Genomic DNA, 23,719 nt, shown 5'->3' on the forward strand with positions numbered 1-23,719 from the left:
GTCTGAGAGAGTGACAGGGAGCAGATGGAGTCGATGTGTTGGTCAGAGATTAGAGTGGAGAGGAAGGGGGCCAGGCCAAGGGACGGGTGACAGGCTGGTCCCAGGGAGGCGAGGCTGGTGGCAGAGGGAGGGACTTGCTGTGACGGAGAAAGCCAGACAGCGATGAGTGGGCTCTGCCCTGAGCACAGCCTTGTCGAGGGGCAGGCAAGGCTGGGCAGCTGCCTGGGACCCAGTCTGTAAAGGGAACCAAAACCTCTCCATGAGTAGAATGAAATGAGGAAAGTTGAATTGGCAGGAACTCCTGTGAGAAGAAGTACTCTGAGGATGGTGGGAACATTTGGAAGCCACTTGGGGTGGAGTGGGGTGGTACGTCCCAGGGCAGGCTTACGCAGCAGATGGTTGTTAAGCTGCCCACCGAGGAGGGTAAGCCCAGTTAACTGTGGCGGTTTTGTTTGATTTAACAAATGGGTGCGGATTTGGGACCAGATCTGAACTGCCTGAGAGAATAGAGGGAAGGAGCTGCCATGCTGCCTTCCCGAAGCGCTTCAGCCATGCCTGAAATAAACGGGATGAGTCGAGTCTGGGTGTGAAGGGATGGAGGTCACCAGCCTGCTCAGGTTTTCCACGTCTCCGTCCAGTACTGCCTGGCTCCTAGATTCTCCCTGAGGAGAACAGGGAGGAGAGAAAGAGCCGGTGCTGCCAAGTCTGGGCTAGACAGAAAAGGGCAAGGGAAAGAAAGGGAATGGAAGAAGGGGGGTTAAAGAGAGGGAGTATAAGGACAAAGACGTGGAGTAAGCTTAAGGAAAACTAGAGAGAACAGCAAAGAGCAAAGGGTTACAAAGGAGAAGAAAGGGCAGGGAGCAGACTCTGAGGAGAGCTGAGTGGTGATGGAGGGAAGGGAGCCAGGGAAATGTGCTCAGGGGCATGTTGTGGGATCCTGGAACCTTCTCTGTTTCTCAGGCCACTCCATATACACAATGTCATAAAAAATTGTTCGGTGGCTACAGATGAGCCACCAAAAGGGGCAAGTCTGGACCACATGGTGATATAAATATATGGAGAATAACATTTAATTCAGAGGCTGCTTCCATTTCTTTCTGGCAAAATGTCAGTACCTAAGCAACTAAGGAGTTTTCTAATAATAGATATTGTTGTTGCATTTTCCCCCCATTTCTATCAGATGGCTCTTTGCTGTCATGGAAACAAGTTAGTTACTCTTTAAAAAAAGAAAACATAAGTAAGACTTCACAAATAATTATAAACATAGAACAAATGCTAATGGAGGGAAAAAAGCAAGTACCTAATGAAGATGTATTTTGAAAATTTTCCCAAAGATTTTTCATTGTTTAATAGAATAAAATATACTTGATAGTAATTTCTTGTTATCATGTATTCATCCAATTTCATTTTCAACAATATTGAGTCACAAAATTAAATTATGGTGTTTTGATTTCTCCTAAGGTTATTTTGTATTGAACTTAAGTCAATTATTTGAAAATTTGAATAACCATAAAGAGCTTTCTAGTATGTACAATATTGGAAATACCCATTTTCAATATTTTACCAAAGTACTTTTGGTTAATTCAATGTAATAATGACCATAAGTCACTTTTTTTTTTTAAGTAACTGGATTCAAGTGGGTTTTTTTGTTTGTTTTGGGTTTGGGTTTGTTTTTGTTTTTAACCTCTTAGATTCACTTCTTTTTTGCACTCCAAGATGACTTTTGCCCAGTTTAACCATTAATGTTTTAACATTGTAAGTTTATGTTTTTGTCATGGTGTTTTCCACAAATAGTCCTTTCCAACCAAGATTCCTTACACTCACTATCTCTCTCATCCCTTCAAGAAGCTAATTAATAAAAGTGGTTTGATTTCCATCTCTGCCTGCCACCTAATTAGCTGTGTGTCTTTGAGCAAACTCAACCTGAGAGTTTCATTTAACTCATCTGTACAAGGAATACCTGCTTTGTAGAGTTGTTGTAAAGGTTAAAAATAACTTACGCAAAGTACCCAACCCGCTACAGGCGCTTAGAAAGCCATCAGTAAATGATGGCCACACTGGCTGCTTTTATTATCATGTCCCCGCAGCAAAGCGTGTCTGTGAAACTCCATGCAGAGTTTCTCCCAAACTGCAGAATTCTCTAAAAGCATCCATGTCAGATTTATTTTCAGCATAATACTTAGGCCAGGCAAAACTTAGCTCTGTCAAAACAGAATTGTTAGGAGATAGGAAGAAAGAGTACACTATTTCAAGTGCCTTTTTTAAATTTTGAATTCTTTGAAATTTGAAATTATTTTCCTTTGCAGTTTTCTGCTTTTTCCTTTTTGGGTATGATCCCAGCCAGTTTTTCTTTCTTTTTCTTTTTTCATTCAATTATACAATCTGTAATAATGTAGCAATCATATTTGTCTATGTATTATGCATGTATACATGAGTAGTTGTATGTGTGTGTGTATATATGCATATATATGGTATAATTCCTCCAGTTTTGTGCATACATTTGTTATGCACATAAATTTGAGGGTATATCTATGAACATATAATGTTACACATTCAAGTGTATGTGTGTAGGGAGGGGTATGAAAGCAGGATTTTCTGGCTTTATCCATCATATACATGCTGGAGGAATTATATCCTACCTTACTATTTTCTCCTATTATTGGATATTTAAATTATTTGAAGGTTTTTTTCTCCATTGGAATTTGAAGATACTGCTACTAACAAAGCTCCCTCCTGATTCCTCGTTCCTTGGGATAGCACTGCTGTCTAACTAATGGAAAACCTTGGCAGGCAGCCCTCATGGCAGATTGCCCTCCACAGGGTCACGTGGCTATGCAGGGCTTGCAGATCGCGGGAGCCCAGGCCCCCCAGAGTGCTCCCCCAGTGGGGACACAGGGGGGACCCAGGGGCAGCAACCCTACATCTGCCACAGCCCCTGAAGAGAGCCCCCTTCTAACCTGAGGGGTCCTACAAGGTGAGGGAAGGGTGGTGCCTTAGGAAAGATCGGGGACCCTGGGGATGTTGTGGCCCAGCATCTCTCTCTCAGGGGCCTCCTGATATTAGGGCCTAGTTTGACTCAGGATCCTGAACAGTCTGGGCATGGAACCCTGTAGAGGGTTTTCCCATTTTAAAATTCCAGTTCCAGATGGTATGGAGCAGCCACAGGAAAAGAGGTGCCTTGTTTCCACTGAGACATTCAGAGTCTATCATATGCAGGGATAACTAACAGGAAATTAATAGGCAGTCTCTCTTTTTTTTTTTTTTGAACTTGAAAATTATAGTACAAATGCTTTAAATATTTTGCCTTTTCTTTTTACTACTATAGAAATAAGTTATTTTTGCCAATGCTGCCACCACCTTTTTCTCTGTGAGGTTTATGTTGTGTATCTTCTGTGTGCTTTTAGGAAATTTTAATTAAATGTGTATTAAAGTATTTTATAAAATAAATAATTTACTTTGGAAAGCTTTAAAATTCTTGTTATGCTTTTAATTAAATTCTGCATAGCACATGGGCAGGCTGTTTGGCCTCTAAGCCCAGATAGAAGAGATTAGGTGAGGCTTGTTTTCTTTGAGCATTAAAGTGAATTAAGGATATAATTTAGGTGTGAGGTGAAGACAAATGTTCCTTCCTGTTTTTGTTCAGTTTCTGCAAGTTCATGTCTGAAATAAGATAGGGCCACTTGTCTTCAGCTGTGAAAGGGAAGCCCCTAACCTGAGAGTGTGATGGCACTGCTGAATGGACACGTTCCCTTCTGTGTCCCTAATGTCCTCAACACCCCCCCTTTAAAAGCAGGCAAGAGAAAAAACAAAGGTTAAAATCCTCCGAAATCTTGTTAAATTAACTTGTGAGAAATGGTTTTAGGCCATTCAGAGTTATTTTTGAAACACTGTTAGTTCTCAATGACATTTTTGAAGATCGTTAACTTTATTTGACTATTTATTATTCTGAAATCACAGTGTAGAATTATGGCTTGAAGAAATATCCTGTAAAGTCATCTCTCAGGTACCATTTGTTTCACCACTTAAATTATTTCTATCATGAATCTAACAAAAAGAATTTAAAACACTGGAGTTGTGGTTTTTTACTTTTAATTTTGAAATAATCTCAAACTTACAGGACAGTTGCAAAAACAATGCAAGGCCCATACAGAGAACTCCAACATATCCCTACCCAGATACCCAGATCCAGCAACTTTTAACATTTTTCCACATTTTCAGTATCATTGAATACATCCATCCATCCATCCATACATACATACATGCATACATACATATATCTGTTTTCTAAACATGTGAGAATAGGTTGTATACATCACACTCCCCGAACACTTAAAACTGCCATGCACGTTTCCTGAGAACAAGGATATTCACTTATGTAACCACCTTAAGTGCAGTTACCAAGAAATTTAACATTGCTTATAGGCTATATTCCCATTTTTCCGTATGTCCAAATAATGTCCTTTTGGGCATTTTCTTCTCCAATCTTAGATCCCATCTAGTATCATGTATTGCATTTAATTGTCATTATCTCTTTATTTTCTCTTCCTTTTTTTAAAATATGGGAACCTATGCACAACATAAATCTTCCCATCTCAACCGCTCCCAATCATACCTTTCAGGGAGATTAATCACATTCATGATTTGTAGTGCCCTCACCACCACCCATTACTAGAACTTTCCCTTCAAGCCAAACAGAAACCCTAACTGCATTAACTCATCATTGCCCTTGTACCCATCCCTTGTAACCTGTACTTTACTTTCTGTATCTATGAATTTGCATTTCTCTGTTACTTTCTTTTTGGTTACCATGGGGCTTAAATTTAACATCCTAAATCTATAACAATCTTGTTTGCTTGATACCAACTTAACTTCAAATTATACACATGCTATGCTCCTGTACCCCTCCATCCATAGTTCTTGGTAAAAATTACATGTTTATTCACTGTGAGTCTAAAACCACTGACTTATCAATACATTTTCTGCATTTGCCTTTTAGATCCTGTAGGAAGTGAAAAAGCAGAGTTACAAATCAAAAATACAGTAGTACTGATATTTATATTTACCCATGTCATTATCTTTACTGGAGATCTTTATTTCTTATGTGGCTTCGGTTAATTGTCTATTCTCCTTTCCTTTCAACCAGCAGAACTCCCTTTAGCATTTCTTGTAGGGCCAGTCTAATGGTGACAAGGTGCCTCAGCTTTTATTTATTTGGAATGTCTTAATCCCTCCTTCATTTTTTTTTTTTTTTTTTTTTTTTTTTTTAGTCTTTAAAGATTCTTGACATTTATTGCAAAATTGATATGTAGACAGTTTGGATAAAGTCTATGAAAATGCCTATTTCATTGCAGTTTCAGCAGTCCTAGGTACTGGCATTTAAAACATCTTTTATAATCTTTGCCTATATTGACAGGATTCAGATCAATGTATAATAAGTAGAAATCCTCTTAGCCAGTTTCTACCCCCCACTCCCCACCCCCCGATTATTGGATTAATCTGACTCAACATTACCTTACCAAAGTACTGATGCTGTACTTGGCTAAATATTACTTGCCTACTACTCTGGGACACCTGTGAATTTCTCTGCCACAATTATGTCCTTTACCAAAATGTTCAGGCCAGGTAACTTCACACATTTCTGTAAAATAAATGAAATATTAAATAGTTGATTCAGAACATTCCTGCCAGTTCAGTAATTATTTTGGCAGAGGGACTAATGCCATTTCCCCCACAATTCTTTTCTTCCTCCATTCTTAAGGGTAAACACCTGATTTTTTCTGTTCTAGTATAATAGCACCAGGGCACTTACATATTGAAATGCTTAGTACTTTACTTCATGTTTTTCATTTCTCCTTTACATTACAATGAAGGCATTGGGCCTTTATGAAATCACGTATATATGTAGGTTATTTATATATGTATTTCATTTTAAGATAGTTTGAGAGGAGGGATATGATTTTACAGGGTTAAAAACGGTTGCTAGGTCTGATATGGTTGAGAATCACAATCTTGGCTCTACTCTTTGAGGGCAGGAAATGTCTTATTTCTTATGGCACCCTGAACCAACTAGGTTCTCAATATTTAATTTTGTCTGTTGCAGTGTGTTTATGCCTACCCCAAAGACCTTATTTGTTCCTCCATTCTAGCAGTCTCAATTTTGATCCAGTATTTACCCACATGCAGGCAACTTGAGAAAATATGATCCATCTCAGTCAGAGCGGTCCCATTTCCTTTGCCAGCAATTATAAACAGGTAAATAATCCACTTCTGGTGGAGAGATGAGGGGAAGTCTGCTAGACAGCTTTGGGAAAAGTTTTTTACCCCTCATTTAAGAGACACACAAGGAACAAATGGTTTTCTTTCAATGGCCATTGCAGATCTACGCGTGACACTTGGAATTATGGTAGGTGTCTGTAATCATAGTATTATTAGCCAAAAAGAAAATGCTGAGGATTACAGGCTGAGAAAGATGGAAAGAATCTGGGGGTTCTTGTTATTACTGAACCCTCCATCAACCTATTCTAGAGCCAGTCAACTTATGTGCTTGTTACATCAAATAGAGCTTTTTCTTATTGCCAGCAGCAGGTATCTTTACTGATCCTTACTCTGCACAAACAGTTGTGTTACAGAAGAGTATTTATATACACTCTGTAAAATTCTGGTCAGAATGCCATTAAGGGAAGCCATGAGTGATTCTCTCAGCCATCAACTCTTAATTCAAACAACTGGTATTAAGAGTTCCAGTCTTAGCTGTGTAGGACTCATGGGAGACTGCCAATTTATTTTATGTTAACAGTAAATGACACAGTACTGCTGTCCAGTAATGAAAAACAAGAATGAGAAAACATTTTTGGTGCTTTATTTCATCCTTTCATATCACCACTTGTCAGGTAAGTTAATTTGGAAATAAGGTTTCCAATCCCTAGCAAGGCCTGGCAATACAATACATTCTCTCTCTTTTTTTTTTTTTTCAATGCATGAGGTGTACAAGTGGACTTAAGGAGTAAGCAAGGGAGAAGGCTGGAAATAAGGTTTATATGATAATTTATGAATCTAATTACACCCCCCCATTTTGATAATTCTAGTACTCAATACATGAAATTGGTTTTCTTCAGTTCCTACAACTCACCTTTTCATAATTAGCCTTTCTTCCTTCTGCCCATTATCTACCACAATCCTTTATTCCTTATTTACTTTCCTCTTCCCATTCTTCTATACTTCTTTATCCATGGAAATTATCTTTTTTATAGGCAGTACAGAATTAAAATTATTCCCAGTTCAGAATGAATATGCAAGCCCTTTCACATCCTTGTAGTACTCCCTGAGAGCAGCCTTTTTTAGAAAGAATGTGCTGGACCGAAGTTTGCAATTAAACATAGACTTATTTACAATTTTATTTTATTTAACTTCATAAGTACCCGTATTTGTTCAAACTGGTCACATAAATCCAATCCATCTAAAAAGGAAATGTAAAGAGCTTCTAGCAGTGGTAGCACAGTTGGCAAGGCCTATCCGAAGATCTTTCATTAAAGTTTGCAAAAAATTGAAATGTAGTTAAACCATGAACTAGATGTTTTTATTCTTAAGACCATAAGAGATTTTCAAAATCACTTTGATTTTTAAAACCAAATATGAGTCACAGCAGGGAAGATCATTTAGCTGACTTCTGATAACTGTTACGCTATCACTGAATATAACTGATAATAAATGGTTAATGGCATAATGCAGACCTTGGGATAGAGACTCTTCAGGAGTAATGTAAGTACCACCTGTGCAGGAGTCACCTGGCTGTCCCCAGGGGAGTTATGTGCTAAAGACCTCCTCCATTGCTTACTCCTCACTGTGGTAATCAGGCCTGAGAGCTGAGAGGATGATGTTCAAACTTGTCCAAGGATTTTACAGGAAATTAGCAAAGGAGGTATTGTGAGGTACTAATATTTGAGACACAATCTAAATACTAAACATGATGATGAGATCTTGAGGACTTCAGCCTATTTATATTGTCTTCAATTTATTAAAGTTATTTTATATGTTTAGCCTTTTTCATAGGATAGTTGTAAGGATTAAATGAGATAAAGCATGTGACAGCCAAGTCCAGCATCTGGGTATCCAGTAAACAATATCCCCTTCCTCCTCCTCTCCATCCTAAAAAAATGAAGTTAGTTCTTGAACTTTGGAAGTACTTTATAAATGAACAGAAATTGGTTTTTCTATCAGCATCCTTGTCAGCATGATTCTCAATTGCTCCCAAGAGGAACTTTTCTTTTGTAACACAATTCTTTATACTGTTTGAAGTACACATGAGGTTTCATTTATGTTCAGTGTTTTCCTTACTTTTCATTGGGAAAAGTTATTTCTGAGGAATGAAACCCCAGAAGATATCCACAACAAAAACATGTTAAATGTTTTTGAAAATGATGATTCAAAGAAAGGCTTAAAAGATGTCTTATTTAGAAGACAGATGAAGGCCAATGCAGTGTCTGAAGGGAACTGTTCTAATTATTACTTCAAAAGTAAAGTTACAGAATTACATTCAAGGGCATAAGATAAAAGCACTATTTTAAAACCAGAATTACTGAACAGTTAGGTGAAGTAGGAAAAGGAAATGAACTTAAGAATAATTTGAACTAGGACAATGATCCATTAGTCCTCAATGCTTTTGTTACATAACTACCTTGAACCACATTGTTTCCTTTTTGTCCTCTACAATGTCTTCATTGAAATCACAAAGACGTAGTCTCATAGAACTAAATAATAGTTATCATTGTGTTAGGATTCAAAATTTCAATCCAGTAGCCATCAGGATCTTGAATAAATGCCAGGCCTTTCATTTTACCATCATCAGGTTTCTTTACAAATCTGATTCCCAGTTCTTCAAATCTTTTACAAGCACCATGTACATCAGGAACAGCAATTCCAATGTGACCAAATCCTCGAGGGTCTGAATTGCCATTGTGGTAATTCTGAGTTGCATCATCTTCAGTACCCCAATTGTGTGTCAGCTCAAGTGTAGCTTTTCTGGAGAATACCCATGCTGTTTTTTCATCTTTATCTTTGGGGATGTCATTTTTATCCTCATAAGCCAAGAAATAGAGTGAAAATTTCATAGTGGGAAAATCTAATTTTTGAAGTAGCGTCATTCCAAGAATTCTTGTATAAAAATCTAATGACTTCTTAGGGTCTTTAATTTGTAGCATGGTCTGCTGCAATAGAAAATCCTTGGTGCTGGGGTCCGCATCGGAGCAGCAACTGAGGGCAGCCTCGTCGGTAAGGCCGGCTGCGGGCTGCGGTTCTGCCATAGCCGCAATGCTCCCTCCTTCATTTTTGAAAGGCAGTTTTGCCAGATATAGAACTCTAAAGTGACAATTTTTTATTTATTTATTTATTTTTTTTTTTTGCTTTCAGCACTTTAAATATGTCTTCCCACCACCTTCTTGCCTTCATGGTTTCCAGTGAGAAATCGGCACTTAAGCTTATTGAGGCCCCCTTGTATATGACATGTTACTTCTCTTGCAGCTTTCAGAATTTTCTCTTTATCTTTGACCTTTGACAGTTTAATTATAACATGGTGAAGTGTGGATCTATTTGAGTTTATCCTGTTTGGAGTTTGTTGAGTATCTTGAATGTGTATAATCATGTCTTTTGTTAAATTTGGAAAGTTTTCAGCCATTATTTCTTTGAATATTCTCCCCACTCCTTTCTCTCTTTCTTCTCCTTCCAGAAATCCCACAATGCATATATTGGTATACTTGATGGTGTCCCACAGGTTCCCCAGGCTCTCTTCACTTTCCTTAATTCTTACTTCTTTCAGCTCCTCAGACAGGATGATTTCAATTGTCTTATCTTCAGCTTCACTGATATTTATGACAGCTTCAATATGCTGTTGAGCCTCTCTAGGGAATTTTAAAGTTCTGTCATTGTGGTCTTCAGCTCTGTTTGGTTCGTTTTGTAATTTCCATCTCTCTGTTGATAAAATTTTTTACTTCTTTTTTTATTCAATTTTATTGAGATATATTCATATAACATGCAGTCTTAAAAAGCATACATTCAGTTGTTCACAGTACCATTATATAGTTGTGCGTTCATCACCAAAATTAATTTTTAAATATTTTCATTACCACACACACAAAAATACTAAGAATAAAAATTAAAGTGAAAAAGAACAATTAAAGTAAAAAAGAACACTGAGTGCCTTTTTTTTTCTGCCCCCATTTTTTACTCATCCATCCATACACTGGACAAAGGGGAGTGTGGTCCATATGGCTTTCCCAATCACATTGTCCCCCCCCTCATAAGCTACATTTTTATACAATTGTTGTCAAGATTCAAGGCTACTGGGTTGTAGTTTGATTGTTTCAGGTATTTACTGCTAGCTATTCCAATTCATTAGAACCTAAAAAGGGTTGTCTAAATTGTGCGTAAGAGTGCCCACCAGAGTGACCTCTCGGCTCCTTTTGGAATCTCTCTGCCACTGAAGCTTATTTCATTTCCTTTCACATCCCCCACTTGGTCAAGAAGATGTTCTCCATCCCATGATGCCGGGTCTAGATTCCTCCCTGGGAGTCATATTCCACGTTGCCAGGGGTATTTACTCCCCTGGTTGTCAGATCCCACATAGCGGGGAGGGCAGTGATTTCACCTGCCAAGCTGGCTTAGCTAGAGAGAGAGGGCCACATCTGAGCAACAAAGAGGCGTTCGGGAGGAGGCTCTTAGGCACAATTATAGGCAGGCCTAGCCTCTCCTTTGCAGCAACAGTCTTCCCAAGGGCAAATCCTGTGGTAGAGGGCTCAGCCCATCAAACCACCAGTCCCCTATGTCTGAGCACATCAGCAACCATCTAGGTTGGGAAGCCCAACACCCCTGCATTATCCACCAGTTCCTCAGGGGGGCTCTGCATATTTTTTTCTTTGATTCTTTTTTTTAATTAACTTTTTTTTTAATTAACTATATTAAAAAAAATTTTTTTTAAAAGTACAATAAAAAACATTTCAAACAAACCATAACAAGGGAGTAAGAAAAAGACAACTAACCTAAAATACTTTATTTCCAACATGTTCCTACTCTACACCAAGAAAATAACCTAACATAGCAAATTTCTGTGAACTTATTCCTATGATACCCACCAGAAATTAACAAACCATAGTCATTTCTGAGCATTCCTGAACATTAAATTTACCCACCATAGATTATCTGTTCTTACTGGGTTATCATTCCCCCTTCATTAATTGTTCCCTATTGCTAGTTCCCCTACATTCTACATTATAAACCATTTATTTTACATTTTTCAATGTTCACATTAGTGGTAGCATATAATATTTCTCTTTTTCTGCCTGGCTTATTTCACTCAGCATTATGTCTTCAAGGTTCATCTATGTTGTCATATGTTTCACGACATTGTTCCTTCTTACTGCCTCATAGTATTCCATTGTGTGTATATATACCACATTTTATTTATCCACTCATCTGTTGAAGGACATTTGGGTTATTTCCATCTCTTGGCAATTGTGAATAATGCTGCTATGAACATTGGCGTGCAGATATCTGTTTCTGTCACTGCTTTCAGATCTTCTCAGTATATACTGAGAAGTGCAATCGCTGGATTGAAGGGTAACTCTATATCTAGTTTTCTGTGGAACTGCCAGACTGACTTCCAGAGTGGCTGAACCATTACAGAGTCCCACCAACAATGAATAAGAGTTCCAATTTCTCCACATCCTCTCCAGCATTTGTAGTTACCTGTTTGTTTAATGGCAGCCATTCTAATTGGTGTGAGGTGGTATCTTGTTGTGGTCTTAATTTGCATCTCTCTAATAGCTAGTGAAGCTGAACATTTTTTCATGTGTTTCTTGGCCATTTGTATTTCCTCTTCAGAGAACTGTCTTTTCATATCTTTTGCCCATTTTATAATTGGGCTGTCTGTATTACTGTCATTGAGTTGTAGGATTTCTTTATATATGCAAGATATCAGTCTTTTGTCAGATACATGGTTTCCAAATTTTTTTTCCCATTGAGTTGGCTGCCTCTTCACCTTTTTGACAAATTCCTTTGAGGTACAGAAACTTCTAAGCTTGAGGAGTTCCCATTTATCTGTTTTTTCTTTTGTTGCTTGTGCTTTGGGTGTACGGTCTAGGAAGTGACCTCCTAATACAAGGTCTTGAAGATGTCTCCCTACATTATCTTCTAGGAGTTTTATGGTACTGTGTTTTATATTGAGGTCTTTGATCCACTTTGAGTTAATTTTTGTGTACAGTGTGAGGTAGGGGTCCTCTTTCATTCTTTTGGATACGGATATCCAACTCTCCCAGCCCCATTTATTGAAAAGACTGTTATGTCCCAGTTCAGTGGCTTTGGGGACGTTATCAAAGACCACTAGGCTGTAGATCTGGGGGTCTATCTCTGAATTCTCAATTTGATTCCATTGGTTGATATATCTATCTTTGTGCCAACTATACTGTTTTGACTACTATTGCTTTACAGTAAGCTTCAAAGTCAGGGAGTGTAAGTCCTCCCAGTTTGTTTTTCTTTTTTAGAGTGTTTTTAGCAATTCAAGGCATCTTCCCTTTCCAAATAAATTTGATTACTAGCTTTTCCAAGTCTGCAAAGTAGGTTGTTGGAATTTTGATTGGGATTGCATTGAATCTGTAGATGAGTTTGGGTAGAATTGACATCTTAATCACATTTAGCCTTCTTATCCATGAACATGGAATATTTTTCCATCTTTTAAGGTCCCTTTCTATTTCTTTTAATAGAGTTATGTAGTTTTCTTTGTATAGGTCTTTTACATCTTTGGTTAAGTTTGTTCCTAGGTACTTGATTTTTTTAGTTGCTATTGAAAATGGTATCTCTTCCCTTCTTTCATTTCTAGCATATAGAAACATTACTGACTTATTTGCGTTAATCTTGTATCCTGCTACTTTGCTAAATTTGTTTATTAGCTCCAGTAGCTATATCATCACTTTCTCAGGGTTTTCCAGGTATAAGATCATATCATCTGCAAATAATGACAGTTTTACTTCTTCCTTTCCAATTTGGATGCATTTTATTTCTTTGTCTTGCCAGATTGCCCTGGCTAGCACTTCTAGCACAATGTTGCATAGCAGTGGTGACAGTGGGCATCCTTGTCTCTTTCCTGTTCTTGGTCTCTCACCATTGAGTACTATGCTGGCTGTGGGTTTTTCATATATGCTCTTTATCATATTGAGGAAGTTTCCTTCAATTCCTACCTTTTGAAGTGTTTTTATCTAAAAGGGATGTTGGATTTTGTCAAATGCTTTTTCAGCATCTATTGAGATGATCATTTGATTTTTCTGTTTTGATTTGTTAATGTGTTGTAATACATTGATTGATTTTCTTATGTTGAACCATCCTTGCATGCCTGGAATGAACCCCACTTGGTCATGGTGTATGATTTTTTGAATGTGTCTTTGGATTTGATTTGCAAGTATTGTGTTGAGAATTTTTGCATCTGTGTTCATTAGGGAGATTGGCCTGTAGTTTTCCTTTTTTGTGGCATCTTTGCCTGGTTTTGGTATTAGATTGATGTTAGCTTTATAAAATATGTTAGGTAGTGTTCCATTTTCTTCAATGTTTTGAGAGAGTTTGAGTAAGATTGGTGTCAGTTCCTGTTGGTAAGTGTGATAGAATTCCCCTGTGAAGCCATCTGACCCGGGGCATTTATTTGTGGGAAGCTTTTTGGTGACTGACTGGTTCTCTTTGCTTGTGCTTGTTTGGTTGAGGTCTTCTGTTTCTTCTGTGGTCAGTCTAGGTTGTTCATATGTTTCCAGGGAATTGTGCATTTCCTCTGCATTACCGGGTTTGTTGGCTATAGTTGTTCCTAGTATCCTCTTATAATTTTTTAAATTTCTTTGGGATCTGCAGTAATGTCACCTCTCTCATTCAGTATTTTGCGTATGTGCATCTTCTCTCTTTTTTATTTTGTCAGTCTAGTTATGGGCTTGTTCTTGTTGATCTTCTCAAAGAATTAACTTTTAGTGTTATTTATTCTCTCTATTGTTTTTGTTTTTTTTTGTTCTCTATGTCATTTATTTCTGCTTTAATCCTTGTTATTTCTTTTCTTCTACTTGGTTTAGGATTGGTTTGCTTTTCATTTTCTAGCTTCTTCCGTTGCTCCATTAGTTCTTTGATTTTGTCTCTTTCTTCCTTTTTAATGTATGCATTTAGTGCTATAAATTTCCCCCTCAGTACCGCTTTTGCTGCATTGCATAGGTTTTGGGATGTTATGTTCTCATTTTCATTTGTCTCTATATATTTAACAATTCTGTTGCTATTTCTTCTTTAACCCACTGATTGTTTAGGAGTGTGTTGTTTAACCTCCAGGTATTTGTGAATTTTCTAAGTCTCTGATGGTTATTGACTTCTGTTTTCCATTGTGGTCAGAGAATGTGCTTTGAATAATTTCAATTTTTTTAAATTTATTGAGGCTTGTTTTATGTCCCAGCATATGATCTGTTCTGGAGAAAGTTCCATGAGCCCTAGAGAAGAATGTGTATCCTGGTGATTTGGGATGTAATGTTCTATATATGTCTGTTAAATCCAATTCATTTATCAGATTGTTTAGGTTTTCAGTTTCCTTATTGGTCTTCTCTCTGGTTGATCTATCTATAGGAGAGAGTGATGTGTTGAAGTCTCCCACAATTATTGTGGAAACATCAATTGCTTCCTTTAGTTTTGCCAGTGTTTGTCTCATGTATTTGGTGGCACCATGATTGGGTGCATAAACATTTATGATTTTTCTTTCTTCTTGTTGACTTGCCCCTTTTATTAGTATGTAGGGGTCTTCTTTGTGTCTCATAACTTCCTTGCATTTAAAGTCTATTTTATCTGAGATTAGTATTGCTAGTACTGCTTTCTTTTGGCTGTATCTTGCATGAAATATTTTTTTACCATCCTTTTACCTTCAATTTCTTTGTGTCCCTGTGTCTAAGATGAGTCTCTTGTATGCAACACATTGATGGTTCATTTTTTTTTATCCGTTCTGCCAATCTATATCTTTTAATTGGGGAGTTTAATCCACTTACATTCAATGTTATTCCTGTGAAGGCATTTCTTGAATCAGCCATACTATTCTTTGGTTTAGGTTTGTCAGATATATTTTTTCCCTCTCTGTCTTAATGTCCTTTAACATGCCCACACTGAATCTCTTTAGTACTGAACTTTTCTCCATATCTCTCTCTCCATTCTTTGTTTCTCTGTCAGTAGGGCTCCCTTTAGTATCTCAAGTAGGGCAGGTCTCTTGTTAGCAAATTCTCTCAGCATTTGTTTGTCTGTGAAAAATTTAAGCTCTTCCTGAAATTTGAAGGAGAGCTTTGCTGGATAAAGAATTCTTGGTTGGCAATTTTTCCCTCTCAGAATTTTAAATATGTCATGCCACTGCCTTTTTGCCTCCATAGTGGCCTCTAAGTAGTCACTACTTAGTCTTACGGTGTTTCCTTTGTATGTGGTGAATTGCTTTTCTCTTCCTGCTTTCAGAACTTGCTCTTTCTCTTCAGTATTTGACAGTCTGATCTGAATATGTTTCAGAGTGGGTTTATTTGGATTTATTCTATTTGAGGCTCTCTGGGCATTTATGATTTGTGTATTTATGTTGTTTAGAAGGTATGGGAAGTTTACCCCAACAATTTCTTTGAATATTTTTTCTAGAACTTTACCCTTCTCTTCCCCTTCTGGAACACCAATGAGTCTTATATTTGGATGTTTTTGTGTTATCTATCATATCCTGAGGTCCATTTAGACTTCTTTTTATTTTTTTCCCCATTCTTTCTTTTGTTCTTTCATTTTTCCAATCTGTCATCCTTGAGGTCACTGATTTGTTGTTCAGCTTCCTCTAGTCTTGTACTATGAGTATCCAGAATCTTTTTAATTTGGTCAACAGTTTCTTTTATTTCCATAAGATTGCCTATTTTTTTTTATTTACTCTTGCAGTTTCTTCTTTATGCTCTTCTAGGGTCTTCTTCATGTCCTCTATATCCTGTGCCATGCTCTCCTTGTTTGTCTTTAGTTCTTTGATTAATTGCTCCAAGTACTGCGTCTCTGATGTTTTGATTTGAGAGTTTGGGTTTAGGTTATCCATGTTGTCTGTTTTTTTCATCGGCTTTAAAATTTTCTGTTGTTTTGAGCCTCTTGGCATTTGCTTAACTTGATAGTGTTCTTTTAGGATATGTAGACTGATTCAAACACTTATCTCTAATTTTTCAGCTCTACAGCCTGGAGGAGTGCACTTTCTCTAACTAACCAGCAGGTGGTGTCCGTGAGCCACCTATTCCCCTCAAGCTAGTTCTCCCCAACTTTGTCTTTGTGTTGAATGGGGGATCTGAGTGTTGTAGGGGTCCCATTGGTGCACCAAGTTTGCTTGTTTAGTTGGCACTGCCTGCCCTGCATATAGGGCGTGTGTCTGAGTGGTTAGGGAGGGAGGGCAGCTTTAATAATCAAATCTCCCAGGTGTTCCTGGGGATTGAAAGCTGTTGCAATAGTCTAATCCTTCAGTTCAGTCTTGTCACTGTTTGTCTCTGCCACTGACCCACAAGTCCTTGGTATTGGTGTATGGCCCCTGGGACTTGTGAGTGGGCCCCTCTTCCAAGACTTGCCCTCTCAGGGCCTCTGCTGAGGGAAGACTGTGCTACATCACAGGTGAGCACCATCCCCCAAGGGAAGTTCTGGGCCGCAGGGCCATGTAGGAGTGTTCCCCTCCTGTTGAATGGATGGCTGAATGGGGTGTGTTTATCTCCCCCTTTTAACACAGCTCTGCCTTCCCTGCTCCAGGACAATTAGCTGCGGATGAGTGAAAGGCTATTTTCCATGGCAGATATTGTGGTGTGTGCACGTGTTGCTGGAAACACTTCCTGTCACACTGGCTTGTTTGGGGCAGCTCTGGGCTGTGGCACTGGCTCTGGGCAGAAGTGTTTCCAGCCTGCTGGGAAGATGGCTGTAAGGGGACGCCCCCCTTTTCTTAGTAACTTTTGGTGTTTAGCAAATTTTCTCAGCCACTAGACTTACTGCTTTGTCCCTCATAGCTATCTTAGCTCTGCTCTTGCCTGGGCCCAAATTGCAAGTCTTTGAGGCTTTCTGTAATGGGCTTCTTAGAATAATTGTTTTAGAAAAAGAGAAAAAGATTTAAAAAAAAAAAGGGGGAGGAAAGAAGGGCCCCCCTTGCAGATCTAATGGGCTATTGAAATGCTAAGAGACAAGGAGATTAGGGCCATTAAGGAACAGTCGAGAAAGCAGAGAAACCAGCTCTTGGTCTCTTCAGACCAGGGACCTCGCCCTCTGGATTTGCATATGAGCCTGACTCTGCCTGAGCCCTGCCCTTCTCCATTTTATGTTCACAGGAACTCCGGAAAGTCTCTTTATTTTTGGGCTTGTTTTTGCTGTTTTTACTAGCCCTGTCGCCTCTCCACCGGGCTGACTGCTCCCAGATTCTCTGGTGTCTGGTCTCTATCTATGTTTGGAGTTTGGATCAGCAGTCTTGAGCTTTTAGTCAGAGCAGCAACTGCAGTTCTCCCTCCTCGTTCCCAGCACAGACGGCTCCTCCTCCCACAGGACTGAGCCTGGCAGGTAGGGGCGCTGGTCCTCTGGCTGCAAGAACTTACAGATTTCGCTGATCTCAGCTGTTCCACATGGTCATGAGTGTCGTATGGAGTATGCCCAAAGTCAGATTGCTCTCCTGAGTCTGGTCCACACAGTTCCTGGCTTTCTCCCTACTGCCCTGGAGGAGTAACTAAAACCTACACCTCACATTCCACCATCTTGCCCTGCCCTGATATTATTTTTTGTTCATGTATCATTTGCCTGATTTCCTTCAATTTTTTGTCCATGTTTTTCTTTAGCTCTTTGAGTATTTTGGGGACCATTTTAAAGAAGTCTTTGTCTGGTATATCCCAGGGCTGGTCCTCTTCATTGATGTTTCTAATACTTTAATTTTCTCCTTTGCCTGGGCCATTTGCCTGTTTCTTTGTATGTTTTGTAACCTTTTGTTGAAACTTGGACATTCTGATATTTTAATGTGTTATGGCTGGAATTTAGACTCTGTGGCATCTGTTCCTTGAGCTTGTTTCCAGCTAGTGTTATGACAGATTTTTTCTTGAATGCCAGGAGTTAACAAGAAAGAGGAAGAGGAGGAGAAGGAGAAAGAGAAAATGAAAAAGAAAATGCCTTTCCCAGCCTTTGCATATTGACCTGTGGGCGTTCTCTCCCTCAGGGTTTATCCATACAAATTTGGAGAATAGCAACAGGCCATAGTGTGGGGCCTTCCTGGTCCTTTCTGCACATGCACGGGGTGCCTGTGCATTCCCCTGTTACCTGCCATCCCAGCCACGGCCCTTGTGTCCTACAGCCAGCCATCCCTTGTTCCTTCTTCACTGCTCTCCCACAGCGTGCCGTAGCGTCCAGCGAGCCACCTTCTACACGCAGGGCAAGTTCAAGGATGGCAAGTCCCAGTCAGATTGGGCCAGACAGACAAGCTCCCAGTGTGTGCACGAGGGCCACTCTGTTCCATTTGGAACCAGGACTGGGGATCCACACCCGGGGTGCCAGTGGGGTCTGTGCTGAGCCAGTGAGGGGATGGAGAGGGGACAGCCAGGGCATCGTATCTGACTGCTTTTAAGTAGCCTTTTTCTTGATTTGGTGCTCACCCTGTTACTGCAGTCCTTTAATTGTTTTCTGGAGCTTTGAGAAAGATGTTTCTGCTGGTTCTTACTCATTGTTCAAAGCTTCCCAGGGGGAATGGAACCCTGAACTATCTCACTTCACCATCTTAATTGAGGTGGGGCTCTCTCTCTTTTATTTTTTTAATCATGAAAGCATATATATAACATAAACTTTCCCACCTCAGTCACTCCCAAGCATATATTCATGAGATTGATCATATTCACAATGTTGTGCTACTCCCACCATCATCCATTACCAAAACTTTCCTATCACCCCTAACAGAGACCCCACATGCATTACGCATTAACTCCTTATCGTCCCCTTGCCCCTGCTAACCTGTACTCTACTTCTGTCTCTATGAATGTGCATGTTCCAGCTATTTAATATAAGTGGAGTCACACAACATCTGTCCCTTTGTGTCTGACTTATTTCATTCAACATGACACCTTCAAGGTACATCCATGTAAGTGGCATGTATCAGAATTTTGTTCTTTTTTTAAGGCTAATGTTCTATTGTATGTGGTTACCACATTTTGTTTACTCATTCACCTGCTAATGGAGTCTTGGTTTGCTTCTACTTTTTGGCTGCTGTGACTAATGCTGCTGTGAACATTAGTGTACAAATATCTGTTCTTGCCATTGCCAGATCATACACTAATTCTGTTTTTAACTTTCTGAGTAAACACCTACTGTTTGCCACAGCAGCTGCATCACTTTACATTCCCACCAACAATGTACTAAGTTTCCTAATTCTCTGTATCCGCCTTAGCACTTGTTATTTTCCATTTTCATTTGTTTGTTTGTTTTAATAATAGCCATTCTAGTTGGAAATGAGGTGTAGCTCATTGTGATTTCAATTTTCATTTCCCTAACAGCTAATAATATTGTGCATCTTTTCATGTGCTTATTAGCCATTTGTGTGTCTTTGGAGGAATAGCTCCTCAAATTGTTTGTCTTCTTAAGTTGTTTTTTTTTTAAACATGAAACTTGTATTCCACATCTTAAACTAAGGTAGAAGGCATAAATTAAAACATTCTTCTGTAACTTTTATATGTTTCCTATTAATGGACTTATAAAACCTTAGAAGGAAGAGACAAATTTATAAAATATATCAGGTATAATAATTCATTTTGCTTGGCTGTTCTTTTTCTAGGATTTACTAACCAGACATAAAGTGTTGGTAGCCGACTTCTTAGAACAAAATTATGACACTGTAAGTAGAAATCATTTTTCAGATTTTACCTCATTCTTCCTCTCACTCTCTCCCTCTCAGACCTGTGAGCCCTTATCCCTATGTATCATCCAGATTAGAAACCAACCATACTCAAAAATACCCTCAGTTTACCTGTTTACCTTGAATTCAGCTCATTGGGAAACTTTATGGAAAATTGAGAATGGCAGGAGGTCGGGACTTCCCTGGTCTTTACATCCCTTCCTGTTGTCCTCCGGATTTCTGAGAAACCACTGGCACCTGCTTGCTTTGATCTTGGATTAGGAGCACCCACGTTGCCCTAAGAGGCAGTATTGACCCACATGGAACAGCAGCTAACCTATGCTTATAAAATAAATCATTTTACTTTGATAAAACTACCAAAAGAGGTGTTTCTTCCAACTGCCTTCTGTAATGGTGAGTCCAGCTCATTCTTTTGATGTGGGGCTGAGATGTTGCCCTTGTAAGAAGCCTTCCCTGATCCCACCACCTCCTCCCAGACACACACACACACACACACACACACACACACACACATTTCTCTCTCACTTCTCACATTTTATTGTTGCTAGATGTCTGTCTTTCTGGCTGGCCCTTGAGCTCCCTGAGAGACAGAAACTTTATTCGTGGAACACGGATGGGGAATAAGAATACAGACTTCAGGGTCTGCTTGCTTGGCTTCCAATCCCAGCTCTGCCTCTTCCTAATTGTGTGACTTTGGGCAAGTTACTGCACCTACTGCAAAATGCAGATGATAATAATATTACCTACCTCTTAGGTTTCCTGTGGAGATTTGACAGGATTTAAACTTTTTAGCCTAGTGCCACAGTAAACACTCAGTGTTTAATTATCATCCTTATTACAAGGTTTATCTGATAAATTTAATTGATCCATAAAATCTTTCTTCTGTTTCATGGCAATCAGGATAAATACGAAGTAATTCATATAAAAGAGTATAATTACTGTGACTTTGAGCTACACATTTTTGTGTATGTTTTCTTTTCATGCTCTTAATTCTCCATTGGTAATTATCGTCAGCGTGGCTCGCTTGCCCTCATCCTGCACATGCACACGTCCCCCTTCCACGTGGTTCCTGGGGGAACAGGACTGCTTTCCGGCGTCCTGGGTTCCTGTACTCACTGGCCTTCACCCCCTGCTGGACTTGCTTCTCCCCCACTAGAGGCCTCTGAGCAATGTGTCCACCCGGGTGGGGGCTGGATGCTGGGCTTCCGCAGCCTGGCTAATGACCGTGGACCACAGTGGGAACCAGGAGGGCCCCCCGCGCCAGTGTCCCCTACTTCCGGGGAGGGGGTGGGCTCGGAGAGGCCGGGGGTTGTGAGCTCGGCTGTCATGCTGCGAAGTGGCCTCATTCCTGCCATCTGTACACTCTATGAATTTGTCGGTTTTTATTTTTTATGGATTGCCACAGAAACCCTGAATGTATTTAACCTTTTCCTGCATTTATGGATTTATTGTACAGCAAGGTGGCATAAACAGTTTTCTTTAAAATGGCATAATGCAAGTTACCTTGCAACTTTTAGATGTTTTGTTCAAAATAATTTATTGGGAGGACTCACAATGTCTCCATTTTTCTACTCAATTTCTAATTTTCAGAACTAAGATAAAATGGGAGATGTATGTCTCTTGTGTCACTTGACTTCCCTATCCCCCAGGATCATATTCCCCAGATGATAAATGGTGAAACCTACCTGTGGTGGGTGGTGATCAGCCTTGGGTTAAACATACAGAGGTAGAAAGTATGGCCTCCAGGCTGTGCTGGGTAGAGGGCTAACTCCAAATTTTACCCCAAATCAAGAGCACAAGCCAACCCAATAGAGAGAAACATGAGAGAAATCACTTGGTTTTACACTTTAATATTTGTTTTCTTTTATTAGATTTTTGAAGACTATGAGAAATTGCTTCAGTCTGAGAATTATGTGACTAAGAGACAATCTTTAAAGGTAATATCAAATGTCCCGAGTATATATTCTTTAATTCTTAAGTGAAATCCCCTTGGGTTAATGTCTGAAAATGCTTGTTAGCAAATGATTGGTATATTATTAGACAAGTAAATACAGAGAAATTAAAGCATCCTTCTTTTGGTAACTTAAAAATTATTTTCATGTTTTGACTGTTCTTTTATAGCAAAATAATGTAAGTGTCCTTTAGCTGCCTCAGATACTTTTTGGAAGTAAAAATATGAATAACAAGTATACGATAAAGTAGAATTTAATATTTTACTGCTAAGGAAGAAAACCACAGTTCTTTTCTAGGAGATATTTTCTGGAGATGAAACAAAATTATACTTAGAGTAAAATTAAAATATGAATATATATGAAGTACTTTTTCATGAGGAAGAATCATGAGGTTCTCCTGTAATTCTTTCAGTATATCTTGAAACAGAATAAGCAGGAAGAAATGACCTTATTTGTGTCTTTTATGCATCTCTCTATAAATTAGACTTAGTAGGGTATTTTGCAGAGAAGGGGGAAAGGAAAAGATAACAATGACAAAATCTAGCATATAAAATGCAAAAATAAAACATTCCCTGAATGTTGTAAGCACAGTAATTGACAAATTCCTAATATCTTTTTTTTTAATTGAGGGAAGAAATAACTTTCAACCCTGAAATGATGTTTATAGGGCTGAAATGTTGTGAGATGTCCCTTTTATGGGGTGTGCTTATCTCACAGATTTGTAACAGTTTTTCTGAAGAATATTTTTCGGCCATATTGAATTACTGAGTCTCATTCCCTGAGATCTCTAGTTAGTCAGGGTTTTCTTGTAGGTCATTTCTAATACCTCCACCATTTAACATGATATTTTTGAATTACATTTATAACCAAGATGCTGAAATATGAAATATGGTCATTCCTGAAGAGTTAAAAGAATAATCCTTCAAAAATCAACTCTAACAGATACAAGAAAAGACTATGCGATCAAATATACAAAGCTGCTTTTTAAAAAACTGGCAAGACAGTAAGAAGGAACGATCTCGTGAAACATATGACAACATGGATGAACCTTGAAGGCATAATGCTGAGCGAAATAAGCCAGGCACAAAAAGAGAAATATTATATGCTACCACTAATGTGAACTTTGAAAAATGTAAAACAAATGGTTTATAATGTAGAATGTAGGGGAACTAGCAATAGAGAGCAATTAAGGAAGGGGGAACAATAATCCAAGAAGAACAGATAAGCTATTTAACGTTGTGGGGATGCCCAGGAATGACGATGGTCTGTTAATTTCTGATGGACATAGTAGGGACAAGTTCACAGAAATGTTGCTATATTAGGTAACTTTCTTGGGGTAAAGTAGGAACAGGTTGGAAGTAAAGCAGTTACCTTAAAAAAAAAAAAAACTGCCAAGATTACGCTGAAAAAGAATCTGGAAAGAGGTTCAAAGATGATATAACCATCCAGGGAGCAAAAATTGTCAACTCTCAATTATCTGTAAATAATGTAGTTGTATGAGCTGTTGGGGGTACGTGCAGTGAGGGAGGTAATAGGGCATGCCAATTAGTCAACCAATGTTTACAGGCCTGTAATACAGACATTATCCTAACAGTCAAAAACAAAATGGAGCCCTGGCTCTAGAAACCTTATGTTCTTTAGGAGAGAACAGAAAATAGACCAATAACAAGTAAATATATAATTTTCAGGTTGGTTGTAAGTGCTGGAATGATAAGTTAAGCAGGGTTAAGAGGGCAGAAATTGGTGACCCGGGCAAGGGGCAGGTGTGTGCGCCATTTGACTGGAGTGCCAGGGAAAGCCTCTCAGATAACTTTACCTTTGAGTAGAGGCCTAAATCTAAGTTTGTGAAAAAATTAACATTGCTCTAAAT

At 38.8% G+C, this 23,719-nt stretch overlaps 2 protein-coding genes across 2 annotated transcripts in view; one reads left to right on the forward strand and one right to left on the reverse strand.

The window, feature by feature from the left end:
* LOC119507128 (calcium-binding protein 39-like) overlaps positions 1-23,719 on the forward strand; it is a 128,775-nt gene that overhangs the window by 10,396 nt on the left and 94,660 nt on the right. Inside the window, exons 2-3 of the mRNA XM_037800231.1 lie at positions 19,817-19,876; positions 21,769-21,834. Of these exons, the coding sequence (XP_037656159.1) occupies positions 19,817-19,876; positions 21,769-21,834 (126 nt within the window). The remainder of the gene's footprint in view (positions 1-19,816; positions 19,877-21,768; positions 21,835-23,719) is intronic.
* On the reverse strand, positions 8,449-9,299 carry LOC119507129 (lactoylglutathione lyase-like). The gene has a single exon (XM_037800233.1). It carries the CDS (start codon positions 9,297-9,299, stop codon positions 8,748-8,750), a length of 552 nt encoding a protein of 183 aa, XP_037656161.1. The 3' UTR covers positions 8,449-8,747.

This window comes from Choloepus didactylus, chromosome 12 (assembly GCF_015220235.1).
Source record: "Choloepus didactylus isolate mChoDid1 chromosome 12, mChoDid1.pri, whole genome shotgun sequence".
Taxonomy (NCBI): Eukaryota; Metazoa; Chordata; class Mammalia; order Pilosa; family Megalonychidae; genus Choloepus; species Choloepus didactylus.